At 45.0% G+C, this 20,859-nt stretch overlaps 1 protein-coding gene across 1 annotated transcript in view; it reads right to left on the reverse strand.

Moving 5' to 3' along the window:
• Positions 1-20,859, reverse strand: part of LOC136506581 (probable disease resistance protein At5g63020) — a 268,321-nt gene that overhangs the window by 131,371 nt on the left and 116,091 nt on the right. Inside the window, exon 2 of the mRNA XM_066501495.1 lies at positions 18,136-18,159. Within this exon, the coding sequence (XP_066357592.1) occupies positions 18,138-18,159 (22 nt within the window). The 3' untranslated portion in view covers positions 18,136-18,137. The remainder of the gene's footprint in view (positions 1-18,135; positions 18,160-20,859) is intronic.

Below are 20,859 nucleotides of genomic sequence, written 5' to 3' on the forward strand. Positions count from 1 at the left end.
CTTATTATGACCAAGTTTCGGCCTATCTTCCGCTACGGGGTACTCAATGTGTATCTTGTTATACTTCTTATCAAGTATTCTATCAATGGTGACACGAGCGTACCCCTGTGGAATTGGGTGGCCATTAATGGTCTCGTCTCCCGCAGGCCAGGCCTGGCCGAGCACCACCTTGTCTTTTGTCCATTCTTAACGGATGTACAACTTGGCATGGACGGGTTCAGTGATGCCGTCCACCGGATGAGGCACATTCGCATCTTCTTCGTCGAGCGGGGTCAATCCGCAGCTGCTGTGACCCCTCAACTGTGGGCAAAAGACAGTAGGAGTAGGGTTTTGTGGTACTCTTGACCCCTTGGACAGCAAAATTTGCTGGACTCGTGCTTCAACAGTCGCCTCAATCCGTGCGTCCATTCTGTCTTCCATCTCTTTTAGTCGCCTCAAACACTCTGCCTCCTGTTCCGCTATACCCCTCAAGCGGCTCCAGTAAGTGTGAGATTCTTCAGAGAATGCTAGTTTCTAAGGAACAACACCGGTTCTGAATGCTTGGGTGAGCACGTCTTTCTCCCTATTAGAAATGTGAGTCCCTTGCCTCACCTCTCAGTTACCTGGGAGATCCTCTGGATGAGTTCGCTCATGGGTGGATTTGTGGAGCTAAAGCTCCCATCCTCGGCGTGGCGTACATTCCTCCCCATATAGTATATTACCGATCTTGGCTCCCAATGGGCAGTCTCAATCTGAATGCCTTCCTCAGCAAGGCGATCCATCTTTTCAAGTTCTGCTTCAAATTCTAGCATCTTTTTGGCATAGCAACGAGAGCCAAGATGATGAGGATTCATCGCTTTCTATGAGTTCTCCTTATTCTTCCTACTCAGTTCTAAGTACTCCTCGGATAACCTGTATTCCTTGAAATCCTGCCAGAAGTCCTTCTACTTGCTAAACTATCCACCATCGAAATCTGGCTCTTTATTTTTTAGGACAAAATGCTTGTACAATGTCCCCTTGAAATTCTTGAAGCATGTCCCCATGATTTCTTTGCTTTTTTCTTGACTACCTCCTTGTCATACTCTGTTGGGAAAGTGAAATACTCTGGGATCTTGATACTTCTCACTTTCGGGAACCCTCCACGGGTCATTATCTTTTCCAATCCACTTCCTGTACCTAATCGGGATGAAGTCCCTTACAAGTAACCCAAGGATAGTCTTGTATTTGGTCAAAGCTATAGGCGGTGAGAGTGGATCCCCGAATTCATCGAACTCAGTGATGTGCCAGTGTGTATTCCTACCAACAGGAATCTTTTGACACGCCTCGCTTGGATCTGGCCTTCCTGCTACCCGAACCCTCTAGCTCCTCGGCCGACGGAGGCTCCTGCTGGAGACACCAAGTAAGCTATGACCCTCTCAATTGATTAGCGTGTGTTGCTATATGGTCACATGATACCAAAGTTACCTAGCCATCTTGGTCATTTTGACCCAGCTCGAGCAGGCCAGACGGGGTCCATGGCTTCTCGTTCTCACCGTGCTGATTGACACCGTCACCATTTGTCGGATCATAGGACTCTCCCATCCCAGCGATATCAGTCGCTTCTTGTTGCCGATCTATTCTTCGGCGACAGGATAACAGGCGACGACGAGTCATGGCTGTGACATGATCGTGGTTAGTTTTGGTTGTGGACAACTACTAATAGCATATATTCATATTATATATATATATATAATATGTTTAATGCAAAGTCTAATAATAAGTCCACATACAACAAAGTCTAATAATAGCATATGTTCACCTAGAACGAATTGTTTGATTGACCACATACAACAAAGTCCACCTACTGTTCTATGAAACTAAGCCTACATCAACTTCCAAATAAGAAAAGCAATGACCATAGCCATAAATAAAAGCATGACATCTTTCTAAGACCAAGGAGCAATTCTCCTAATCTTTACATCTTCGGTGGGTGGCTTCTCTTCAATCTCCAGTGTCGGTGGATGGCCATCATTTGCATTCATTGGACCATAGTAGGCCGGTTGCCCATGGTTTGCAAGGTAGACCGGATAACTATAGTAGGCCCTCAAAGCTTTAGCTTCTATGTTGTATTTTTTGTGCAAATTACCAGGGTAGCGATTGACTTGAGCATAGCAATCTTCCTAGGTTCGATAAATCCCAGACACATGACCAACATGCACTACATACCATGCCATGGTTGCCTATACATTTAAGTAAATTAGATTGTCATTTGAACATGATGTATCATAATATTAAGTTCACATACAGCTAATGAACAAATATTATCTAGATAAAGAGGCATGGAGCAAGCTACATTGTGAGAGGAGGTACTTGCAGCATCTAACAAATTAAATTGTTCTTCATGATTTTAGCATGAAAAAGCTTGTCCAACACCGGTTGAGATGGTTTGGACATGTCCAACAGAGACCTCCAGAGGCAGCGGTGCGTAGTGGAATCCTAAGCCAGGATAATAACGTGAAGAGAGGTAGAGGAAGACCGAAGTTGACTTGGGTAGAGGGAATAAAAGGAGACTTGAAAGGATAGAATATACCCAAAGACTTAGCCTTAGATAGGAGTGCTTGGAAAACTGCTAGTCACGTGCCTGAACCTTGATTGCTTCTGCTGGGTTTCAACTCTAGCCTACCCCAACTTGTTTTGGATTTAAAGGCTTTGTTGTTGTTATTGTTGTTGTTGTTGTTGTTGTAACAAAGACTTTCTCATCTCAAAAGTTAAAACAGTTGTTTAAAATGCCAACATTCAGCATAGAACATGATTCATGAACATAAGGTGCAACTATCACAGCAAGTTAGCAACCACTGAAAAAAATCAGAGATCATATATGACCAATAATGATTCACCCACCAATATGATTAAGTATGATTTCTAACAATGCAACCATGGCAGGCTACTAAATGCAAGCATAAATGCATATACCAACATCTGGTTAAGCTCATTCTAATTGCAAGCCTTTATAGGTTGTATACTGATGCACAATACCAAAATTATATAGGAACCATGGAGTGGACCATGCTACCATAGCATCGCCTATGATTATGAATTCCAGCCAAAACATTTTGTGGGTCAACATTAGTTGGTTAGTAATTAGTATCATAGAGAGCTGAATTGACTTCATTGTTTATCTAGCAATAGCCTTTCATTTATTAGAGTATCACAAAATGCATAGTTCCAGCAAATATCACACTAAAAGTGGAGTTACCAAATGCCAAGCACATACCACTCAACATGGCCAATTTAAACAGTTGCTTCCTAAAGGCTAGATCATGCCATCAAGTTAAGTTGCCAAGCAAAAACTGGCACTCTTAAACATTGCAATACCACAATAAGAACGGAGTTTATGTGCAGAGTAATTATGCCATCTTATTGAACCCTCATATCTGAATGATAAATTATACAACATGATTATAAGTATATGACAGTGAATGTACAGAGTTTAACCACATTAGGTACTTTTGCTAGTACTCCTGCAATGGATTGGCCTAACATTTTTTCCCCGCTAAGTAACTGCAATTCTTCTCATAAGTTGGCTCTCAAAAAAAATTAATACTAGCAAAGCAGGCATAAAGGTATTGATCAAGCTTCTAGATAATTTTATACAGGATTGACATTCCCATACTTTACAGGACTTTCTAAGCATTTTTTGGCCCCTGCCGTTCTAAACTCAAACTTTTCTAATGAATCCAAATTTACTTCAACTACAAACAGGTTACAGTCGCTACACCACTGGCTACAGCTGCAGTGCTCATTCAGTAGCTCATTACTAACAAACTAAACAGAGCGAGGAAAATAGCAATGAGAGTGACATTGCCAAAATTAGGATGATGTACACTGAGGTCAGCGGTATAGATAAACAGATCACACTGGCATGCTCAGTTCCACACTTGTAAACCATGATACTATCATTTTGCCTTGAAAACCTCCCAATGCCCACCCTAAGTCCCATTGGCCCCAACACGCCAAATGCCACACGGATCACGAGTCAATGCAGGAGAGGACCTACCAAATCCTGCCGCCGCCGCCACGCACACACCGTGGGGCATTTCATCAAACACATAGCGGGCAGTGAGCCACACACTCACCATGGGGGGTGGGGAAGCAGCTGTCCACATGCTCCTAAAGGCCTCGGCGGTGGGAGTGCAGAAGTGGAGGAGGAGGGGCATGGCCGGCATCGTGGACAAGGAAAGAGGGCACGGACGGTGTGGTGCTCCGGCGTGGGGTGGTGGACAGCGTCGTGGGCACTGGCATGGGACTAATGGGGACGCATCGAGGGGACGCACGGACATCGACGTCGAAGAAGAGGAGTGCCGGGCTAGGAACGGTGGTGCGGGGGAGGTGGACGGGTGCACGGGGGGTGGTGCCCGTCGGCGCGGGGTGGTGCTCCGGCGGCATGGGGGGAGGGGTTGGCGCGGGGTTGAAATGTTTGGAAAATTTCACCCCGTGCCTTGCTTTTATCCCAATGGTTCATCACTGCCGGTTGCAAGGTCTAAACCGACAGTGATGAGGCAACATCACTGTCGGGCCATGCCTGGACCCGATAGTGATGGGGGTGCAGCGGTTACGGGTTAAGTAGCATATCTTTTCCCTTTCTTTTGAAATCCTCGGACTGGCTCAACAGTTAAGACCGCGCAATATAGCCCCCGAGACTCGTGTTCGAGTCCAAGGCGGCCCAAATTTTTTGGTTTAATTTTATAAATTATTAAGCGCTCTAAAAGGTCAAAAAGAAAAAAATAAAATAAGGCTTGACACACCTCCTATACTAGCGCAGCGGTTAAGACTCAGAACTCTGGTCCCCGAGACCCAAGGGCTAGCACAATTTTTTGAAATTTTTTATAAATCATTGCGGGTTTTCAAAACGAACCGACAGTGATAACCAGCATCACTGTTGGTTTAGTCTCATCACTGTCGGTTTTTTGAAACCGACAGTGATGTTTATATATATATATATAAAATCCTTTTATATACTAAATAAATAGAAGCATGTGTATTCCTATATCAAAATGGCTTAAATTTTTTTTGGCAAGCATGTACACCCAAATTAAGACCCCACACAGGATCTTAGGTTTTTCTGATCAATTTTTTTATTTATTATATTTTTTTGTGTGTTGAATGAGACAAAAGTGGGTGAATTTCATCTTGGACCCAATAGATTTTTTCATCGACCTCTACAAAATTCTTATCCCTATGGCACATGAGAGTCTGTGTAAAAGTTTGGCACCATTCTGGATATTTTCGTGGGTAGACTCCGTTCAACCTATAATTAATCGGTGACGTCGCACCGAAATTCAATTAAACCTCAAAAAGTAGCAAACCATCTTCAGAAAATCCTAAACTTGGTGTTTCCTTCACCGGTGGCATGTGCAAGCCTCAGAAAAAGTTTGAGACCAATACGACATCGGAATGCATATGAACCACAGAAACCTTGATAACCTATGTGTATAGTCATGGTTCGATGAAATGGCTCATGTACCTCTGTGAAGCATGTATACTCCGCCTATGTCAAAATGTCTTGAATTTTTTTGGCAAGCATGTATACCTAAATGAAGGACCCACATAAGATCTTAGGTTTTCTGATCATTTTTTTATTAATATATTTTTCTCTGTGCTGAATGAGACAAAAGAGGGTGAATTACATCATGGACCCAATAGATTTTTTCATCGACCTCCACAAAATTCTTATCCATAGGGCACATGAGAGCCTGTGTAAAAGTTTGGCACCATTCCGAATCTTTTCGGGGGTAGACTCTGTTCAACCTATAATTACTCGGTGACGTCACGCGGAAATTCAATTAAACCACATAAAGTAGCAAACCATCTACGGAAAATCCCAAACTTGGTGTTTCCTTCATCCATGGTACGTGCAAGCCTGAGAATAATTTTGAGACTAGTGTGACACCAGAATGTAGATTTCTAGTTGCCCAACAAATGTTACACGAATTACATGCATGACAATAATTAAACACACAAGCCATACAAATTAAAATTAGAACCCAATTAAACTACAACCTTGCAAACCTAGCTAAATAAATATTAACTACTATCGGAATCACTGTCGGGATCGATCGGACCACGCACACTAACATGCCTCTATAGCCATATATGGTAATTGATATCACGGATTATGTATCCGCTTGTATCGATGAAGGTCAATGCCCATATGAGTGCACTCTCTCGTGCCTCACAATACCGAAAGAATAGTCGGCCATAGATGTAACCTACTAAACGACCACTGCCCATGTTAGTAATCCTTATGCAGTACTGGCGTCCTTCTATAGTGAGCTGACCGAGGTTTCCATTGCATAAGTCCTAATCGTACCCGAGTTGCTGCGTAGCTTGGTCTAGAACGGCCCACAAGCCACATGCATCATACGTAAGGTCCTAGAGCGCAATCTGCATGCGGAGAAAAAGAAAAAAAATTAGAGAATGTTATTACAATAATAAACAGCAAATAACCACGACTCAGGTATAAGTGACCATTTTACCACATCTGCACGGTTATAGCTCGCAAACCATTCGCTTGCTTGCGGAACGGGGATAACACCAGCATTCAAAGCAAGTGCCTTGAAGTGCGAGAAATCAGACACATCATAGCAAACACGTCGAAGTGCCTCTAAACAGAAGCACACGGCACTGAATTGGGCGCTTATCACATCCGGGCTCTGTCTTCCCGTCTCATGGATAAGGTTCCGATGGTTTGCACCCCTCAAAGGGATAGAAAAACTGAGTTCACACGTCCATAGCCGACCACTTGCTTTAGATGCCATGTTCTCAACGATGTTCAAGATAAAGAACCAGCTAAGTGCTGTTCGTAGCCAATCTATTAAGGATATAGTCTGTGACATATATATGTGCAACAATGATATTAAACTAATTACACTTATTTGTTAGCATCAAAAAACAAAAGATGTTAGAAAATATTTCATACAATAGCTGGAACAGGGAATCGTGGAATGACCACATTATGAGCGAATGGCTCATCGCCAGTGTGGAAACCTGGTTCTTGTGGTGGGGGAAGTCTGTTGTTCATACCACCTGATCGATAAAATGCAAAAAAATATGAACATAAAATATATGCACAAAAAATTCTTCCAAGTAAAACATGGCAACATAATTAAATATAGATTGAATACAAGGAATAAGAATATATATAAATGTAGAATGCACAGAAACATGAATGTAAATATAGATCAAATGAATATAGATAGAATATTGGAGAAGACAACATATCAATACCAATGAAATATGCAGGAGCCATGACCAAATCACGTTGAGAGAGAGAGTGAATTTCTTGAGAAGTGAGAGTGAAATGTGAGAAATGAGACTGTGAGAGTTCGTGGGTGGATGGGGTCGATGTATGTGGCTGACGATTTGTTTTATATAGGGGGGCATGGACATCACTATTAGTTTTCAGTTACAACCAACAGTGAAAGTGAATATCACTGACGGTTTTTAAATAGAACCAACAGTGAAGGTGCATATATGTAAAGGACCATGGGAAAGTTTTAACAACAACGATATATTTATTTAGATAGAGTACAGAAATACATCAAAAAATAACAAAAATATTAGAAATAAATTACATATACGATAACAAAGACCTTACACTAAAATTATATATACGATAACAAAGATCTATTTGCATACAGGTCAATGTTACAATCAATGTGTATCAACACATTATAATTTAACCACCTCAGTAGCATTCTTCTAGCACCAACTAGGGTCAAACAGCAGCGCCGAGGTGGTCTACGAGCTATACCGGTTGGAGATGACAAGGTGGAATCGATGAATCCATGCCTCTGCTATACATGGCATTTTTCTTGGTACAGTCCAGAGCAGAGCACACCGTATTCAGCTCGGCACCGCAGCACAGCGGATGGCTCTGTGAACCTCGCGGCGTCTCTAATCTTCAGCATTGCTCTATCTTCAGTAGCATTCTTCTAGTACCTCTTGTGTGCACCATTTTGATGGACTACGATGCATAACGATATCTGTATGTGGAGGGCTTTCTCCCACAGAGAGGCCATGTATGTGGAAACTAGCAAGCAAAGAATGATCTGGAGAAATAAATATCAAACAAATAGATAGCCTATTCACTGGTTGGTTTCTAGGATGATAACCCCGGCTGGTGCTGGTTTGTTGTGAGAGGAAAATACTGTATCATGGCTGATAAGCCCTGGCTAAAACCAATAAGCCGTGGAGAGGCTCCCTAGTAGGGCGTCATTTTATAGGTTAGGTGTCGTGGTAGGTGGGAGCAGTGCTCCTGCTGTGGTGATCAGTGGGAGCACTACTGGCGCGTGGAGGAAATATTCTTATCACTGTTGGTTTTGATAAAAAACCGGCAGTGATAGGGGTCATTAGTGCCGATTTTTAGAACCGGCACTGATTCCATGTATCACTGTCAAAGCAGCTGCTGCCTGGACTATTAAAAAACCGGCAGTGATAGGGGTTATGAAAAAACCAATAGTGATAGGCCTAGCAAAGCAGCTGCCGCTGCCGTAGGCACTCAACTTTTATTTTTTTAAAAGCAGAGCCACTACCGCGGGCTCTGGATAAAAAAATAAAAAAAATTGTCCCGCTTGGGTTTCGAACCAAGGGAGCGAGAAAGATGGATTAGTGGCTTAACCGCTGCGTTAAAGGAGGATTTACGTTAGGAAACGTTTTGTTATCACTTTTATAGTTTAAGTTGTGGTTCATTTAATTCTTTAAAAAATATAAAAAAAAGTTTGCCGCACCTAGGATTCAAACCAAGGGCGCGGGCTTCACAGTAGCTGGCTTTTACCGCTGCGCTATGATAGGAAGTACGTCAAGGTAGGTTTTCTTTTTTGTTTTATCCTCTGAACATGAGTTAATTAATTCGAGGTCTAGATTATAGGGCCTTAACTGCTGCGCTAGCATTAGGGATTACGTTAGTTTAGGTTATGTTTTTTCTTTTATTCGTTTAGTGCATGTAAATAAATATAATTTATTGTAAAATAATACAAATATTTGTGTCTCGATTATTTAATTCCATGATAATTAATTAATAGTCTATAATTATCAAATAATAGTGTTTCTGAACAGCATCTCAATATTTGATTACATAGTCAATTATTTAATTTTAGAGAAGCGCATAAAATATAAATTAGAATACATAGTTGGTGAACAATGTTCGAATAATGATTATATAGTTAACAATAATCTAACTATCTTTAGGTGCATCAACAATGAGGGTCTCATTGTGATCAAGCCATACGTAAGCAGGTTCGTCACCCTCTTGAAGGATAGGTAGGGGTACGTTCGCCCTGAATGGAGGTATTTCTTGATAGCCCCTGTAGTCTTCTTCACCCGTCACTCCATCGACACCGACAATCTTCCATTTCCCTTATAGGACTACTTTTAGCCTTCCTTTTGTCTTGTTGTCCCTTGCATAGAAGACTTGCATAACATCTCTTGGAAGGACGAAGGGGTCATCTCTGTATGCGGTCTTAGTGAGATCAACGGTAGTGAACCCTTCGCTGTCAGTGTTGATTTCCTCGAGCCAGACCCACTGGCAGCGAAAAAGAGCTGCCTTCAATGGACCGTAGGCTAGCTCCCATATCTCCTCTATGAAACCATAGTATGTCGCCTGCACGTTGCCATTTTCGTCGTGAGCATCAAAACAAACACCACAATTTTGGTATGTGCTCTTTCCATCTTGCTTTTTTGTGTAAAATGTGAATCTATTAATCTCATACCCTTGGTACTTAAGATATGTACTCGAAGGTCCCTTGGCTAAGGCATCCAGTTGATTACCCAACTTTATTCCAAGCAAGCGGCGTCGCAACCAGTTGACAAATTCCTCCTTATGTTTTTTATCTAGCCAAGCCTGTGACCTGCTCGGATACAAAGTTTGCAGCGATTGCCTACGCTCGTCAATGTATGGCATCACACCCTCGGCTTGCTGGAGAATAGCGAACTATGCCTGTCTGAAAGAAACAGGGTCATCTACTGTAACAGATTTCTCCCCGATCGTTCCTTTGTCACGTAGTCTTCCCCCGTGATGATATTCTAGAACTCCGACCCTTTTGATGTCCAGATAATATGTGCAGAACTCAATGGCCTCCTTCGTTGACCATCCTTCAACCATACCCCCTTCTAGCCTAAATCTGTTCCTAATATACCTCCTAAAAACTTTCATCAATCTTTCAAAAGGGAACATCTGATGCAGGTACATTGGGCCAAGGGCTCTAATTTGGTCAATAAGATGAATGAGCAGATGTAATGAGAGTTTCGGCTATGTCCCGCTATAGGTGCTCTAGCGTGGACACATCAATGACCTTTTTGAGATCACGTTGAAGAACGAGCATAGCTTTATGATTGGGGCGTAGACCTTTGGGGGGAGGATACCACGCAGGGCAATAGGGAGCAGCTGAGTCATAATGACATGACAATCATGGGCCCTCAGAGGGCCATAGTTGAACTTGAGTTCTCTCATGTTTACTAGCCTCTTCGGGTTCGCACAGTAGCCTGTTGGAACTTTGAGTTCATTGAAGAAAGAAATAAGCGCACACTTTTCTTCCTTCTTCAATGTCCATGATGCAACTGGAAGTTCGAACTAGCCATTCTCTAGCTCCATGGGATGCAGCTCCTTCCTGATTCCCAAGTGTTGCATGTCTAGGCATGTGGCTAGTGAATCTTTCGATGCCCCCCTGGTGTCCATCAAGGTGTTAAGCGTATTAGCGCACACGTTTTTAGTGATGTGCATGGGATCAAGACAGTGGCGTACACTCAGAAATGGCCAGTAAAGTAGTTTCCAGAAAACTGATTTTTTCTTCCAAACACTCCCATCAGGCGCTGCTACTACATTGTCCCCCTTCCCAAGGACAACCTACAGTTTGTTGAGTTCTCAAAGTATCGCAGGCCCATCTCGATATTTTGGAGCTAAGCGTTTCTCAATAGTATCATTGAAATCTTTTTTGTTCCTGCGGTAAGGGTGATCCTTAGGTAGGAACCTATGGTGTCCCATATAAACTATCTATGAGTTATTTGGCAGATTTACCGCATCGGTGTCGTCCAAGCACTCGACACATCTAGTATAGCCTTTTGTCTTCTCTCCGGACAACGAACCTCGACCTGGTAGGTCGGTGATTGTAGCGATAAGTACTCCATTGATCGTGACATGTTCCTTTTTGTACTCGTCCCAAACATCCGGCACACCCTTTTCAAACACCTCCACTAGTTCATCGATCACTGGTTCCAGAAACACATCGATGTCATTCCCAGGTTGTCTTGGCCCTTGGATCAGTAGTGGCATTTGGATATACGACCACTTCATATAGACCCAAGGTGGAAGGTTGTATATACAGAGCGTCACTGGCCAGGTGCTATGATTGCTTCTAACCTGGTCGAAAGGATTCATCCCATCTGTGCTCAAAGCAAACCAAAGGTGTCTTACCTCTCCACCGATGTCCTTATAGAACATAGTATTGATAGTCCTCTAGTCATGCCCATCGGTGGGGTGCCTCATCATTGTATCTTTCTTACGCTCTTCGTCATGCCAGCGCAACAGCTTGGCTGACTTTGCACATGCCAACAGCCTATGCACCCGGTGAGCTATAGGGAAATATCAAACGACCTTTACGGGACCTACTCTGATCTTTGTACCCTCATCTGACGACCTTTCCTTGTACCGTGGAGCTTCACACTTGGGGCACTTGTCTAAGTCTTTGTATTTTTCTCCACGATACAATATGCAATCATTGGAACATGCGTGGATTTTTTCAACCTCGAGCCGATGGGGCAGATCATTTGCTTGGCTAAGTATGTCTTTTTTGGTAACTCGTTTTTTTTCTAGGAGCATTTTCCTTATTATACCTAACAACTGATCGAAGCCTTTATCACTCAATCCGTTTGTCGATTTGAACTCTAACAGCATGATGTCCGCTTCCAGTTTACTCATTGGACAATTCTTATACAATGGTGTTTTGCCATCTTGTCTCATTTTCTTTAGCTTTCTCAGTTGTCTTTCACTAAGATATCCGGTCTCTACATTACGTAGCAGTTGAGAAATGCCATCGTTACCTTCGATATCGTCAGCTAGCGTGTTCCTAAACACATTATTAACTGTGGCCATAGGTTCTGTGTTGACACCGGGTTCCTCGTCAGCATCGTGGATGGCTACGTCAGGCATGTCCACATCATCATCATTTTCCTGTGGAACAATCACACCAACCTCGCCATGCATAGTCCATATCGTATAGTTTGGCATGAACCCCCTGATAATCAAGTGCGATCGGATAGACTCAATTTGATGAAAGTTCCTTTGATTCTTGCAATCTTTGCATGGGCAGAAGACAGGGTTCCCATTCCCAGCATGGGCTTTGGCATCGATGATAAATTGGCTGACGCCATGCATGTACCGTGTGTCCGTTCGAGATAGATGCATCCACTCTCTATCCATCTCTGCACAAAAAAATATTGAGACAGTAATTACAAAGAATTAATAAGAAATCGAGCTTCATGAAAAACAATTGTAGCTCGAAAGTACTATTTTTGGAAAACAATATTGTACACTAATTATTGGAAAATTGAAATTGGTAGCCCCGGCCCTGTAAATTGAAAATCGTAGTAAAAAATAATTATTGCACAATAATGAAGAACAACAATTCTACTCCATGCCACATAAAAATGGAGACACTTATTTTAAAAAAGACTAAAATTAGAGACATGATCATGAACAACAATGTAGCTCCAAACAATGCCCATATAAATTGAAAAACACAGCCCCATAAAAAAATTATTGCACAATAATGAAGAACAATTATTCTACTCCATGCCACATAAAAATGGAGACACTAATTTTTTAAAAAAGTCTAAAATTGGAGACATGATCATGAACAACAATGTAGCTCCAAATAATGCGTGGTTATGTGACACATAGATTATTTTTCTCAAGAAATTGTAAAAGAATCTACTCTACTTCTAAGAACTAAATATAGCATCACATACTAACAATGATGATCTTGACCACCATGGAATAATTAGCTAGGAATTTAAATGTGTTCATTGACACCAACCTTTTGGATGATGGATTCACCACAATTTGAGCCTTGCACAAATGTCCAATTGGAAAAGTGCTCTCTAGAATGGAGAAAGAACTAGAATGAGCATCAAGAAATGTAGCCATCAAATCGAAGCTAATTAAGCAACAAAATCAAAGGAGTGAATGTTTGTTACTATGTGGGGGACATACCCCCTGATACCCACAAGGCAAGACATGGGCCACACCATCAGAGGTGCCCCAGTCCACAAGATTAAGGCGTGCAGCCCACTGCACTGGTTGGCGTGCACCGCAAGGCTACAAGAAGATGTGATTTATTAGATATTATATAATACCAAATATGATACTTTCCTTCTAACCCTACCCCTCTAGAGCATATAAGGAGGGGCAGGGGTCACCTAGTCGACATCCCTATACGAATGCTAGGCTTAGCCTAAGGCATCTGATCACACGCAATATCATATGATAGCCAATACAAACCAACAGACCACAGGAGTAGGGTATTACATCGTGCCGACGGCCCAAACCTGTCTAACTCTTGTGTCTCTGTTGCCTTCTTGTTCTCGATTACGCGCACCTCTGCCGATCAATCTACCTTCGTGGGATACCCCTCGGAGGACTGCCGAGCATCTTTTGCCGACAGTTGGCGCGCCAGGTAGGGGTTGAATCTACGGCCTTCTGCTTAGGAAACATAACTGGTCGGATTGCCCATTGCTTCATCGTCAGCTACGCTGGGACTCGCCAGTTAAGCTGGGGACTCCTCGGCGTTCTGTCACTTCGCCGCCGACCAGTTGGTTGGACTGCTCGGTGCATTATTCTTTTCCAACCAACTGGTCGGATTGTCCGTCGCTTCATCGTCAGCCACGCTGGGGGCTCGCCAGCTAAGCTAGAGACTCCTCGACGTTCTGATTCTTTGTGCAAGCGTCGCCAGCTAACCTGGGGACTCCCATGGTGGTCGGATCTTGCTACGTCTCATCGGTGTGCTATCAATTTGCTCCATGCTGTTCGGATCAGGTGCTGATCTTGGGTAGCACGTCTGGGGCCTTGATACACACATGCCAGATGACATTGGCAAGCTTTTTGACTTATTTTTTTTTTGACCCTGCTACAAGATTCATTCTTCATCTTCCAGTAAGCTCGGGGACTAAGTGGCTACACTTTACCTAACGGTGAATGTAGTGCTTTTTTCTTGATTTACCCTCCTTATTGACTTAGTCATGGATGAATCCTCGCAAACGGAGTCTAAGTGGCTGCACTTCGTCTAGAGAATTTTTAAATTTTTATCTTGAGCCTCTTACATCCTTCCGACAAACCTTACTTGGCTAAGTCCGAGATCTACGTACTAGTTTAACTGGTCGGCTTCGATTTTCACCGCCCAGGTCACTAGTTTAACTGGTCGGCTATGACTTTCACCACCCAGGTCATCAGTTTTACTGGTCGGCTACGATTTTCACCGCCCAGGTCACCAGTTTAACTGGTCGGCTTCGACTTCCACTGCTCGGATCACCAGTTAAACTGGTCGGCTTCACGTCAAACTGCTTGGACTTATTCAAGACAGCGTTGCTCAAAGGATACAAGGCGCTCGGGGACTAGCTGTGGGGGATATACCCCCAGTACCCACCAGACAAGACATGGGCCACACCATCAGAGGTGGCCCACCCCACAAGATCAAGGCGTACGGCGCACGGCACTGATCAGCGTGCACCGCAAGGCTACAAAAAGATGTGATTTATTAGATATTATATAATATCAAATATGATACTTTTATGGTAACCCTACCCCTCCAGAGCATATAAGGACGGCAGGGGTCCCCTAGTCGATATCTCCATACGGATTCTAGGCTTAGCCTAATGCATCTGATCACACGCAATATCATACGATAGCCAATACAAACCAACAGATCACAGGAGTAGGGTATTACGTCGTGTTGACGGCCCGAACATACCAACCGTTTGGAGTATAGCCAAGTGGTAAGGCATCGGTTTTTGGTACCGGCATGCAAAGGTTCGAATCCTTTTACTCCAGAGCATACTTACTTATTCTAGTTCTAGAAAAAAAGGAAAGTCTCATCCCTAATAAATAAATGAAAGTAGATTTACATTCTTATTCTATTTCTAGGGGGAATGTTGAGGCAAACTTACGATGCTGACAAGCTGGTTAGGTGCCGAGTTGGATTAGACATCGCAGGTTTCAGTTTAAGAATTGGGAAGAGGTTAAGAACCTAGTGCAATCCACGTCTAACTTTTATGTCTCTGTTGCCTTCTTGTTCTCGATTACGCGCACCTCTGCCTATCAATCTACCTTCGTGGGATACCCCTTAGAGGACTGCCGAGCATCTTTTGTCGACATACTAACCTTAAAGCAAAAAGATCAAGCAATTCTTCAAAATCCAAGCGCTAGCTTCATGGTGAAGAGCAGCCACAACAACGGAGAGAAGGGCCAAAACGCGCGCCACTGTTCTCGGGATGGAAGAGAGGAGGAAGCAGAGGACGGCTGTAGCCTTTTTGTGTTATAGGCTTATCATCGTCGGTTCTTAGCCAGAACCGATAGCCCAATCACTGTCGGCTCTTGGCTTGAACCGGCAGTGATATGTGGCCGTCAAGCCATTGCCGGTTAGAGACACAAACTGGCAGTGATAGTTGTCATCACTGTCGGTTCGGTCACATCCTAAAGTAATTTATGGTTTTCAGAGCCAAGAACCGACAGTGAAGGGTCAACACTATCGGTTCTCCTAATTCCCATATTGATAAGACCGGCAGTGGAGTGCTATTCTGTAGTAGTGAGAAGTAGTCGCCTTGTTCTCCAAGCTGGAATCCTATGGTCTGATGAGCTCCAACAGCGTCACGTTCATCGCGATGTCTGACCACCTATATATGGTCACTCCCGCACGCCCGACGAGGTTGAGGCGGCCTTCGCGCCATGGCTACTGAACACAACGTCCGGCCGGGGATATCGAGCACTACGGCTGCCTCACTGAGGCTGTCGCCGGGAGGCCGAGGACGCGATCCGGGAGATGGCGCCGGACGCGGCCGTCTTGGGCACACAGCTCTCTAGGTGCCGGATGGCGCCGGACACGGTGCGAGGCACGCTGCTGTCCAGATTCCGGCTGCACGGTGACGCCGAGTTGGCTGCGCATGCGGTGCGATCTGCGCGAAAGCACCGCGTATGTGCTTTAGGCCACCCTGTCGGCATGCGGCAGCAGCTGCAGGAAGGAGGCACACAGCCGCCGGAGCCGGTGAGGTACCAAGCAAGTAGAGGAAGCAGCGACGCAGAACGACGAGGGCACTGGGTAGTAGCTTAGCAGCTGGAGCAGGCGTGCAGCCGAGGCGTGCAGTGCAGAGCTCCTCCTGACCCAGCGGCCGGATGCAGCAGCCAGCAGGTGATGCAGGTTCCCTGCTTAAGACTAGCAGGCTTTACAGGCAAGCCTATTTAGGCCCACATAATAAGTTGCGTATGGGCCGGGCCACTAGATTTATTTTCTCGGGCGGTCCTAGCAGGATAGTGGTCTAGCCTATGCCTGCTTGCATCCACGCCTTGGGTGGCTGGGTTACCTGTGCCTTTCATCTCTTTGCTCGTGTGATATTTATCATAGAAAGTACAGTATATTTCTAATAACTTATAATAAAACGAATTTTTATTTAAATTGCAAATATAGTTTGTACCCTGTGAGATCCTATAGCTTAACGAAGATGCACTTGATTTGGTATAACCTCGCAATATAAGTACTTCATCTGTTCTAAATTGTAAGTCATTTCGACTTTTGGAGGTATAGTTTTACTACGTATCCAGATATACCCTATGTCTAATATAATGTAAAAACAATATATTTAAAAAAGTCAAAATGACTTATAATTTAAAATAGAGAGAGTGTTTTCTAACTTATTATTGGCATATGCCCATGCACGGATTGCTGGGCTAATACATACAGAGTCATAATAACACGTCACAAATGCTTATAATAAGAGTTTTGCTCTATTGAGTCTCTCAAAAAAGTTATACCCATCTTAAAGCGACTTAATATTAATTGTTTTTTTCATAATTAATTTATCCACGGGTCTGATATGGTCCCAACCCTATCCATACCAATGTTGAGCCCAACACATGTTCAAGAGATTTTTTGGATCCAATCCACATGTGCAGTGGCGTTGTTTTGTCCAACCAGACGACAAAGACGAGACCTGGAAGCGCTGTTGTGGCGCAGACGGAGCAGGCACGGCGCGCCGGCACGACACACGGCTAGGCAGCACCGGACCGCGGGCCATGTCAGCGTGAGAAGCCCACGTGGAGAGATATGGACCTAAGTGATATGTCATATAAAGTTTATGGACCCAAAAAAGCCACTTTGAAAGTTTTTGGACCTAGGTGAGACCTCCTCAGAAGTTAATGGACCTCTGGTGCATTTAACTCTAAGTACAAATTTCTTTGGGAGGTCCACTAGAGTAATAAACAGATCATAATAATCAGATTACGATCCAAATATGATTGATTATACGATGGATTGTTATAATAAAAACCCCCTTATTTTCATAATCCTATAACTCAGATGAAAGATGATTTAAGGGGGGTTATATATAGGTGCTAAAAGTGCAACTTGTCTACCAACCAATTGTCCAGCTTACCAAACCAAAAGATAAGATAGGATTTTCCCACTTTAGCCAACCATAATTAGCCCCAAACATGCCCAGAGTGTCTTGTGATTATTAGGAGAGTTAAAACGGCACCTTGTAGTGATCCGTTCGCTATGTTTTTTCTTTCGTACAAAATTAACAATATATAATATTTAGTTGTCACACGTCACCGCATTATTATGGGAAAACATCATAAAAAGAAGTAGAACAGCAGTTATGAATTGTGACTCCCAAATAAATGACATGGTACTCCCGATTCTTTCCGAGGCCATCAGCAAAATAAAGGTAGCAATATAATAGCGCCGTGTTTTCTCCAATGTCTGCCTCACACTGCTCAGTAGTCACAAACAAATGCGCTCCTGCATGCCTGCACAATACTAACTTAGGTAGGTAAATGGTATACATACATGTAATAATTAGGGAAAACAAGAAAAAAGCAACAATGGTGCGAGACAAACCCGCACTCGAACGTACCATTAATCCTCCCATTCCAATTTAGTATTCGTAGCATCATGTATCCACACGAACCTGTTCCAGGAAAGACTTGACACCTTCATCCTCCCATTCCAATTCATTCCAATAATATCTTTTTATAAAGACGAGTTTAGTCAACTTGTGTGGTAAACTTTGCATCGTGAAGGGAAGCCGCTTCAACTTTCGGCATCGTATAATTTCCAACTCCTCAAGGCATGGGAACGTCACGTCAGAACCGCACAAGCTGCCTAGCTTGTAATTGTCAACTAAAATCAGATATTTGAGGCAAGGGAATGTCTTTGAACTCTCTTGTCCTGTGCCCATACAGATCTGCTTCATATCCATGCAACAAGGCAGGGCAAGTACGGCGCCCAAGAGAGGTGCTGTAGTTTGCTGCAGGTATACAGACTCAAATGTGTGAGCCTTGGGAACAAAGCTTGCGAAGACGATGTTCCCTTCCACATTATTATATTTGTAAGGTTATCCAAATATCGGAGCGCGAGCACACTGAGAGCATCAAATGGTTTTTCTAGTTCGTCTCCTAGTATTATTTGCTCCATTAATTGCGCAATCCTCAATGTGCAGTTCGAAGCTTGGTATGGATGCACGACGGTTCTAGGGTGAGGCGATGACCACGACGGTGTTCATCCTCAACCGCGCGCCCACCAAGGCCCTGAAGGGTAAGATGCCGTTCGAAGCTTGGTATGGATGCAAGCTGAGCGTGTCCTTCCTCCGGACATTCGGCTGCATCGGCCACGTCAGGAAGACGAAGCCGGTCCTGACCAAGCTAGAGGACAGGAGCACACCGATGGTGTTCTTGGGCTACGTGGAGGGTACCAAGGCATACCGGCTCTACAACCCACATGGAGACAAGGTACTTGTCTCGCGCGATGTCATGTTCGACAAGAAGGCGGCCTAGGACTGGAACAGTTCGAGCATGGGGGAAGCTGGCAGCTTCACCAGCACTTTTGTCGTTGAGCACTTGGTCATCCACGGTGGTGGAGCCGCTGGGGAAGAGGTGCCGAGCACTCCGGGAGGGGTGTCGAGCACTCTAGCGACAGAGCCGAGCACTCTTGGGGAGGTGCTAAGCACTCCGAGAGGGGTGCCGAGCACTCCAGGAGTGGAGCCAAGAGGTCCTACAGTGGTGGCGACCACTCCAGGATAGGTGCCGAACACTCCCGTAGCAGAGCTAAGAGGTCTTGCAGTGGTGCCAACCACTCCAGGAGTGGTTACGAGCGGTCCAGAAGTAGTGCCGAGCACTGCATCCAGGGTGCCGAGCACTCCAGGTGCAGTGCCGATCACTCCGGTGAAACAGGGAACTCCATCGACGCCGATCGAGTTCGTCTCACCTCCAAGTGACATCACTGAGTTCGTGGATGCCTTCCATGAAGGTGAGGAGTTGTAGTTCCGTAGGCTAGACGATATCATCGGCGGCACAGGGCCCTCAGGCCTGGTGGGTAGGCTGCTCAATGACATAAAGCTGCTTCTCGTCAGTGCAGAGGAACCACCCACATTCACGTTGGCCGAGCGCGATGGAAATTGACGACGGGCGATGTTGGAGGAGATGAAGGCGATCAAGGAAAACGAGACCTGGGAACTCGTCGATCCACCTCTAGGATGCCGTCTGATCGGCCTGAAGTGGGTGTACAAGGTCAAGCAGGACGAGCACGGCCCCATTGTCAAGCACAAGGCGCGACTCGTCGCCCGAGGCTTTGTCCAGCGCGAGGGCATCGACTTCGAGGAAGTCTTTGCGCCAGTAGCGTGCATGGAGTCTGTCCGTTTACTACTGGCTCTGGCAGCAGCGAAGGACTGGGGCGTCCATCTCCTGGACGTAAAATCGGCCTTCCTCTATGACGAGCTGGCGGTGACGGTCTTCGTCCGACAACCTTCGGGTTTCACCGTCAAGGGAGCGGAGCACAGGGTGCTCCGACTACGCAAGGCGCTCTACGGACTGCGGCAAGCCCCACGAGCATGGAACGCCAAGCTTGATGCCACGTTGGCGAGCTTGGGTTCTCACGGTGCGCAACTGAGCATGCGCTCTACACGCGGCGACAGGGGAAGGAGGAGCTCGTCGTCGGCGTGTATGTGGACGACTTGATCATCACCGGTGCGCATGCGGAGGACATCGACAGCTTCAAGTGCGAGATGGCAGCTCATTTTCGAATGAGTGATCTCGGCGCACTCTCCTACTACCTCGGCATCGAGGTGAGACAAGGGAAGGAGGCGCTCATGCTTGGTCAAAGCGCGTACGCCTCGAAGCTGTTGGAGTGGAGCGGCATGGCTGAATGCAAGCCATGCGTGACTCCGATGGAGGAGTGGCTGAAGCTGACAAAGGCCAGTACCGCGGCGAAGGTGGATACAACACTCTACCGAAGCATCGTCGGTGGTCTGCGCTACCTAGTCCACATGAGGGTGGACATTGCGTTCACCGTGGGCTACGTCAGCCGCTTTATGGAGGACCCTAGAGAGGATCACTGGGCTGCAGTGAAGCGGCTACTGCGCTACATCAAGGGGACGGTGGATCAGGGGATCGTCTTCCCCAAGACCGGTGGAAGTAGGTTGTAGCTCACTGTGTTCAGCGATGCAGACATGGCGGGGGATATCGACGAATGGCGGAGCACCTTTGGCGTGCTTGTCTTCCTCGGGTCGGCTCCAATTTCATGGCTGTCGCTGAAATAGAAGGTGGTGGTGCTATCTACATGCGAGGCAGAGTACGTAGCGGCG

Source organism: Miscanthus floridulus, chromosome 15 (assembly GCF_019320115.1).
Source record: "Miscanthus floridulus cultivar M001 chromosome 15, ASM1932011v1, whole genome shotgun sequence".
Classification (NCBI taxonomy): Eukaryota; Viridiplantae; Streptophyta; class Magnoliopsida; order Poales; family Poaceae; genus Miscanthus; species Miscanthus floridulus.